This window comes from Lonchura striata, chromosome 3 (genome assembly GCF_050655825.1).
Source record: "Lonchura striata isolate lonStrDom1 chromosome 3, ASM5065582v1, whole genome shotgun sequence".
In the NCBI taxonomy this organism is placed as follows: Eukaryota; Metazoa; Chordata; class Aves; order Passeriformes; family Estrildidae; genus Lonchura; species Lonchura striata.
In genome coordinates, this window is record NC_140705.1 from 65224809 (window position 1) to 65232818 (window position 8010).

The 8010-nt window shown below is 41.0% G+C and overlaps 1 protein-coding gene across 3 annotated transcripts in view; it reads left to right on the forward strand.

The window, feature by feature from the left end:
• GRM1 (glutamate metabotropic receptor 1) overlaps nucleotides 1-7298 on the forward strand; it is a 183348-nt gene extending 176050 nt beyond the window's left edge. The window contains exon 9 of one of the 3 annotated variants that reach the window (XM_021527014.4): nucleotides 2101-7298. In XM_021527014.4, the coding sequence (XP_021382689.2) occupies nucleotides 2101-2935 (835 nt within the window). In that variant the 3' untranslated portion in view covers nucleotides 2936-7298. The remainder of the gene's footprint in view (nucleotides 1-2100) is intronic. The other 2 variants (XM_021527017.4, XM_085575362.1) reach the window with 2 other exon arrangements.
• Nucleotides 7299-8010: the final 712 nt, after the last annotated feature.

An 8010-nucleotide genomic window follows, 5' to 3' on the forward strand; every position in this document is an offset into this window, starting at 1 on the left:
TTAAAATAGCTCTGTTTGTCTTTGATGTAAAATACAAAATCTTGGAAATAAAATAAGATACAGAAAAAACAGATGGTATGAGGGGGATTCAAAAGTGAGGTGATGCACCAGAACTAGATATGAAGAAATGATGCAGCAGTGGACTTAGCACAAAAGGAAGCAGATAATCATAACATATTTTAGAAAAGCCCTTTGCAGTAATTGTAAGCTACAGCATCAGCAAAATAGAAGAGCACTTGACTTATTTTCCTCTCTACAAGAAGAGACTTGTTTTGAAGTTAAAGTAGACCAAATGTGTTTCTGTGTGAAGAGTTTTCAGTTCTTGGCATGTTAAACATTACTTTAAAAATCTTTCACACCAAAGAGTTACACTCATTTGCTTATCTTTATAGCACATTAAAAAAAAAAAAGTCATACCATAGTTCATTTGATCAAAACAGGAATGTTTCTAAACCTTCATTCTTATCTTTTCATTGATCACTATAATATAGAGGTTTCCTTCTTCACTTGGGAATGTGGCTTTCTTGTCTCTTAGGTTAAAGCTCTAAATCAAAACAGCTCCAACTACATGCTTTGGGAAGTTATGAATTTTTTAGATTGGTCCTTTCATGTGCCCCAGTTCCCACAGAGGTGGTGAGTCACAGGCCCAGCATTTGGAGTCTGGAGTTGGAGATGAGCTTCCCAGCTTGGATCCACCTAAAATAATTTTTTTTTTCCCTCCAGGAGTACTTACTGCTTGACAGAAAAATGACACATTGTCATGTATATTTTTTTTTCTGTTTTGACAGATTTACAACGCTATATGTTTTGTACCAGTCTTTTCTAGCTATGACAAAGTCAGTCAATATGTTTTTTTTTTAATAAAATTCAAGTGGCAATTATTTACTCCTTAAAAAGAGAACCATGAGAGTCTGAGCAAGGAAAGCAAAATGCTTAGAACCACACTGCAATACTGTAGGGGAAGAGATCTCCTCCAGTGTGTGCAGTAGCGGGAGGTGAGGCTGATGTGCCAGCCTCCCACTCACTTTGTCTCCCATCTGCACAGCAGGCTCAGGGTCTGAAATGTAATCCTTTGTTTGCTTCTGGTCCCTGAGGGATGAAACCCTGAGATAAGGCTGCTTTGAATAAATCATCTCTGAATTTCTCTCTCTCTGGTTTTCACCCAGATGATGTATTTTAGAATTTGTGAACCATCTCTACTGCGTGACCTGCAATTAAACAGTTCCTTGGTCGTCTAAAGCACTGCTCAGCTCCCTGTCCCATCAGCTGCTCACAAGCTGCCACTCAGCTTTGAGTGCTGCTCCCTTCAAGGGTACAGGGAAATGCAAAACCCTGCAGCTCCTCAGAGTCGGACCTGACCCTCAGATCCTCACTCAGCCAAACTGCCCAGAGTTTTGGTGGGACCCAGCCCGTGTGAGGAGTCAGAGGGTTTGACTCACCACGGTCATGCTGCTGCTTGTTCCTCCTCCCACACAAACCAACTGTTTTCTGTCCCAGAATTTTAGCTTGGTTTGTAAATAACAGTCACCCGGGAAGAAGTGCATTTACCTCCCACCTGATAGAGGCCCAGGGAGTCCTTCATTTCTCTGTTAGCTAATCTGTTTCTAAAGGGAAGAAGGAATAAAAGGGAAAGGAGTGGTTAGCAACAATTTATCTCTCTACCCAGTTGGCCAAAGGCTATGATTGTGGATTGCTTTTCTTCCAACAGCTTGAAAATATTTCCTATAAACTGCAAATCAGGCTTAATTAAATCTTTTCCTGTGACTTTTTTCCTGTATTTTTTTCTTCCCCACTGCAAAATGGTGAGCAAACCTAGATACTAAATGACAGCTCAAGTCCTCAAACCACAGATGGCTCTCCCAGAGCCCTTCCCGCAGACTAGCCTTTCCAGGTTGGCTGTAGGATGGATAACCAACATCACTTTTGGATGAGAATCATAGTGTTGTTTTCTCATGTAGTATTTCTGGGAGGACATGAAAAACTCGAGGGGGGAGGCTTACTAATGAGACAAAGCAATCAGTATTTTTGTAGGGTTGTTTGTTATACTGCCTGTGTCTTCGTAATGTAAATGCAAATAAACCATCTTTATTTTATTCATAGTTCTAATGGAAAGTCTGTGTCATGGTCTGAACCAGGTGGAAGACAAGATCCAAAGGGGGAACATACGTGGCACAGACTCTCAGTGCATGTGAAGAACCAGGAGACAGGGTGCAATCAGACAGCGGTGATCAAACCCCTCACTAAAGACTACCACGGCCAAAGTCTGACTTTTACTGACATCAGCACTAAGACTCTGTACAATGTGGTGGAGGAAGAAGACAGAGAGCCCGTTCACCTCAACCAGTCCAGCAGTCCTTCCATGGTGGTGCACAGGCGGGTGGCAACGACCCCCCCGTTGCAGGCCACGGTGGAGGAAACCCAGCTCTTCTTGCCTGAGCAGTCCCCCAAGACCCTGCCCCTGCAGCCACAGTCTCTCATGGACCAGCTCCAAGGAGCGGTCAACAAGTTTGCCGCCGGCATCCCCGACTTCAACTCTGTCCTCCCCGCTCCCGGCTCAGGGAATGGCGTGCGGCCCCCCTGCCCACCCCCGCCACCCCAGCAGCCGTCCCTGCAGCCTTTGCAGGTGGCTGCCTTCAGCGAGGAGCCCCTGTCTCCCCCGGCTGAGGAAGCCGAGAGTGAGAAGGTGAAGCTCATTCAGGGATATGTGTATGAAAAGAGCACAGAGGAGGAGGAGGACGAGGAACTGGCAACCAGCAAACTGACTCTAGAAGACTCTCCGGCGCTGACGCCCCCGTCCCCTTTCCGGGATTCGGTGGCTTCGGGCAGCTCCGTGCCCAGCTCCCCTGTGTCAGAGTCGGTGCTCTGCACACCCCCAGATGTGACCTATGCCTCTGTCATCCTGAGGGATTATAAGCAAAGCTCGTCCACCCTGTAGATGCTGCAAGAGACACGATAGGAAGGACTTCGGCAGCTGCCCACTGGGAGGACTTGTGGAGACAAGCCTCCCAGGGCCATGGGAGAGAGAGCAGAGAACAGTGACAAATGACAGGGCAAAAAATTCATCCTGCACTTAAATAACTAAAATGAAAGAAAAAGAAAATAAAAAATCCATTCTGAGGGCTCAAGATTCTCTATCTATTAAAAATAAAAATACTGTACTTTGGGAAAATGTTAGGAAACCATAACAAAGCACAAACTAAAGGAACATCTTCTATAGCCAAAAAAAAAAAAAAAAGACAAACAACAAACCACGCAGGAAAAACAATATAATCACACTTAGTCACACCCTCTCTTGGCAATGCTTGAAAAGGACTCTGGGAAGAGTGACCTGGAGAAGTCATTAGCACACCTCATGACTGCTGTCTGTCTGCTATGGGAGTAACACACCCAGGACCTGGAAGGGCAGAGTGTGGTGCAGGGGAAAAAAGCTACTTGTATATGGGACATATATGCATAAACATTTTTTCCTGGTTTCTACAGGTGGCATAACTGTGGAACTTTATTTTGGGGAGAGGAGATGAGATAATGTGAAAGCACATGGCTCTTACTGACTTCTATCTGAATGATTTGTTCTTCATACTAGGCTGCGTTTTGGGGGATTTGGGCTTCTTTTAATGCTGATTGTGAACAGAGCAAGAAATATGATCAAGTTAAGACTCAAGAGGTTTCTGAAGAAAGCCTTGCCATAGAACTTGTAATATGATAAGGACTTAGAAAAACTGCCCTTTTGTATAAGGTTGAAAACCATGTGGCTAAACTGTTACGCAACATTTCCTGTAGCAGAACAATAATCAATGACTACCTTTTCATAAAATAACGTATTTTGCCATGCCATTGTATCATTCCTTTGTGTTACTTTGGAATCAAATGCATTGAGAAATAGCTGTTTACTTAGAGCAACAACTGTTAGTCTGGAAGAAAGGCAATTCCACACTGGGGGTTATGGAGCCTCCAGGCAGGAGAGTGAGTGTACGTTTGTGTAATTGTATGCGTGGGTACGGTGTGTGTGAAGAGTAATGTCCAATAACTAGCACTGGAAGATTGTCTTCTATACTATGAATATTTTTATGTTTAAATCATGTTTTTATATCGCGTTGGTACAAATATTCAATAGATCTTTGAAGGTTTGTATGCTGTGCTAACACATCCTTTTTTCATATACAAGCTGAGAGAGTTGTTACCCTTATAACAGGGTGCTTTGTTTTGCAGATATTTTATGAAGTAGACATATGATATTAATAACCAGTGCATTGAGAACTTGTTATTTTACATGTTTTGCAGTTAAGTGTGGTTAACCAGAAAAAAAATTAAAAAAGATAAAGGTCTGTTTTAGAACTCTCGCACATGAGAGACAGGAAAAGTAATCCAATTATTTCACTGCTTCAGATAATTTAAAATAAAATCATGCCACGACAGGAAATTTCATCAGTGCTTAATGTGTGCATAAATTGCCAGGTTTTGCTATTGACAGTTCTTTTAAACCCTTTATGATGTTCAGTTGCATGTTCTTTCCTTATGCTTTCACTTATTGTGTTTAATATACAATATAGCTTAAAGGTCACTTCCAAGCACTTGTATTCTGTCATTAATTCCTCCTCCTCCTCCTCTATCTCTCATGTGTTTCCTAGAGATGGGCCTAATCCAAAGCTCCCTAATGACTGGCATGATAAAAGTCCAGGTCTACTTCTTGTAGCCTGAACTTAATTATAATGATGATTACCCTATTTATAAATGTGCTTATTATACATACACAGATCAGGATTTTAGCTGCCATGATTTTTGCTTGTGCTGCTGAATTCAGCTGAGGATGATGATCTGTCCCACAGTTCCACAGTTTATTTCAAAAATATTTTAAAGGAACCTCTTCCTGTTAATATAGTTGCAAACCCTAATTTTAACCATGCTTCTTTTGAATATTCTACCAGAGTTTTTCTGAATTAATCATAATTCTACTATTTTTCTTTCTTTTCATTTGAATTTTAAGAAGTCCTGATTGTTATCAATCCTCTCTGAAGATCCAAAGTTTTTCCCTAATTATGCAGTATTGGTATTGGCAGGTTTGGCTTATATTCAAAACCAGAGAGAGTCTAGAGAGTCTTTTTTTCTCATCCTCTTTTCAGAATGTTTGTGAATATTATAATATATATATTATATTATAATATATAATATTCAATATTACTTGTGGCCAATTGCTATCATCATCCTGATGTGGAAAGCATGAACTTTGCCCAAAGACACATTTTTGTCAGTATATTGATGCCTCTATAATGAACTGAAGACACCTAAGGGTTAGTTAGTTGATTTTTTGTTTTGCTTGGTGCTTTTAGGGGGATTGTTTTTTGTTGCTGTTTCTTTTATTTAAAGTGCTGATTACTCCTTAAAGCAGCGAGAAAAATGCTGTATCTTCTTTGCTGATCACTGCACTGGCAATGAATTCTATCTTCTAATAATTGTAGTAAAATATCTGCTGTGCTGTTTCCAAAAACTTATATTGTCAGTAGCACAGAGCTGATACTAAGAAGCCAGTCTTTGAAGACTTGAGAGAGATAAGAAAAAGAAATATAGCAGATTTGTACAGATGAGGAGATGGTAATGTGGCAAGGTACTATACTGTTTTCATATCTGTCTGTTTTGAACATATTAAGCACTGATTTTATTATTGCAATGTAATTATATCATGGGTAGGAGTTTTCTTGAAATTCAGTATATTAGCTTTTAGTTGTAATTGTTAAAACTGGAAACATACACATACATAAATATATCTAAAGAGCAAGAGCTCACCTTGTGTATGCAGCTGTATGAGCTATGAAGCTTTCTGTAGAAGTTCTTTCTTTTGGTCTGTCAAATGCTTGATGAAAACTGCCTTTTTGTCAAAATGATCTTGAAAATGCTGTAAAATAAATATTTTCTATTTATTATTTAAAAAGAGACTGCCACAATTTTAAATTTTTTGTTTCTTGAATAGGAAATAGTCATTGTTCCAGGAATTTTCAGCATCATGAATAAGAGATGGTGGGATATTTAAATGGAGGTAGGTATTGATTAAATTGCATCATGAAGGTGAGATGATGGAGGGATGGAGGATTTTTGCTTCAGTAAAAACCCCCAGCTTTTTGGCTTCTTAATAAAATTCTGAAGCACTGTAACTATGCGTTCAGGTAGACAAGTTGTAGAAGTGAATTCAATGGGAAATGACAGGAAATTTTGCTTCCCAAGGACATAGGAAAACACCAGCCCTTCTCTGAAAATTGTCTTTGAGATGTCTGCTTATCCCATCAGGGAAATTGCAATATGCTTTCTTGACAGCTATAAATGATAGCCATTGATCCCCCCTTTTTGTGTCCTACCTGTACTGCTTCTGGATACAGCAAAGTACTGGGACTCCTGACTTCTGCTCTGCAACTCACAAACACTGTGGCTTTTTGTGTCTCCTGAACTGCTCTGTGCCTCAGCAAGATGCTTTTTTGTAGTGCTGCTGGGATTTTCAGAAACAAGTGGCACTAAACATAGAAAATCTAGATTGTTTTTTTTCTTGTCTTTACACTTGTGAATAGACTTGTGACTCCTTTGGTTGGATCTAGCCTTGCAAGAGCCCATGTCTGAGGAGTCAGTCCACCTACAACTACTGCAATGCAGGAGTACAGACAGTGACATTTCATTCTGTGGTAAGTGCCAAAAGTTTGGTCTCTTTGTTCACAGTGGTTTTATTTTTTTCTTATCCCTTTTTATTTTTGTTTTCAAAATCTTTTTTGTCTATGTCTTAGTAAAAGTTCTCCTGACCAAGTGTATTCAACCACAAAAATATCCTCAGAGAAAAACAGCACTTACTCACCTCCAGAGCACCCAGTGCAATGTTGCACAAGCTGCTGAAATAAACATCTAAAGTAATTTTTCACTGGGAGATGGATGGCTGGACCAGAACCACAGAGCAGCAAAGCACACTTGAGATTTAGTCTCCATCCTTCTGTCAAGGACAGAGTGTTGGCAGCTCCACCAGCCCAGCCCATGCCTCTCCACCCAACCTCTGCTCAATAACTTGGGTCTCCAGACTGGTGCCAGGTACATTTTGCATGGACTAAGTGGCTACCAAAAGAAATTTGGCTCCTGGGCTTGTATTCATCACTCTTTAGACAAAAAGGGGGGCAGGTTGCTAATATCTGTTCTGACAAGGTCTGACAAGGTCTGAGTGACTGTTAAAAATGCTTCTTATATGGGAGTGGGAAAAGTGTGGGTTTGCAGATTGCATTGTTGTGGTGTTTTTTTTTCCCAAATAAATGAGTCACTAGACACTTGGCAAGTATCTGTCTGCAAATCATTGGGAAGGAGAAGCAGACACTGTAGCCTATTTTTATCTGTGTAAGATTCCCAACAGGGATATTAGCAAAAAAGAAGATAAGGAATATCATGCTGCTAAGTGCATGGTACTACCACAGACCCCATATCTGGACCTGGACTCACATTTTGGCAAACCCTGCAAGCTCCCAACAGAGACAGTAGAGGAGAGCAGGAGTGACTGGTTGCCATTTCCAGGTAATTTGTATCCTACTAAAAAAACAAGTAATCGATTCCTTGTGTTTAATTCAACTTCCAGATCTCAGTAAATCACACAAAACTGGACTGCTCCCCCAAGAGAGCAGGTCACTCTTTGGTACTTGGTTTCACTGTGGGCGTAAGCAATGTATCTCTACAGAAGTAAAATATCGTTGTGAGTTGTGGGTTTCCGTAACCAAAAGGCCTCTAGGTAGGTGGAGAAGCAGCTGGCACAGATACCAGTGCAGACAGATAAGAGTTTAGGAGTGGTATGTATCTATGACATTTAATCCACCCACTTTATTTATTGCACACCGTGCAATGTGTAGGTGGCATGAGATCCATTCCCCCACCTACTCCACGGTATGGTGTGTGGGACTCCTACTTCCCCATGCTGCTCTGAGACTGAACCAGGAACAGATCTAGAAGACCTCCCTCCTGGAAAGATGGTGTGCCTGGAGGACTGGCTCAGGGCAAGCG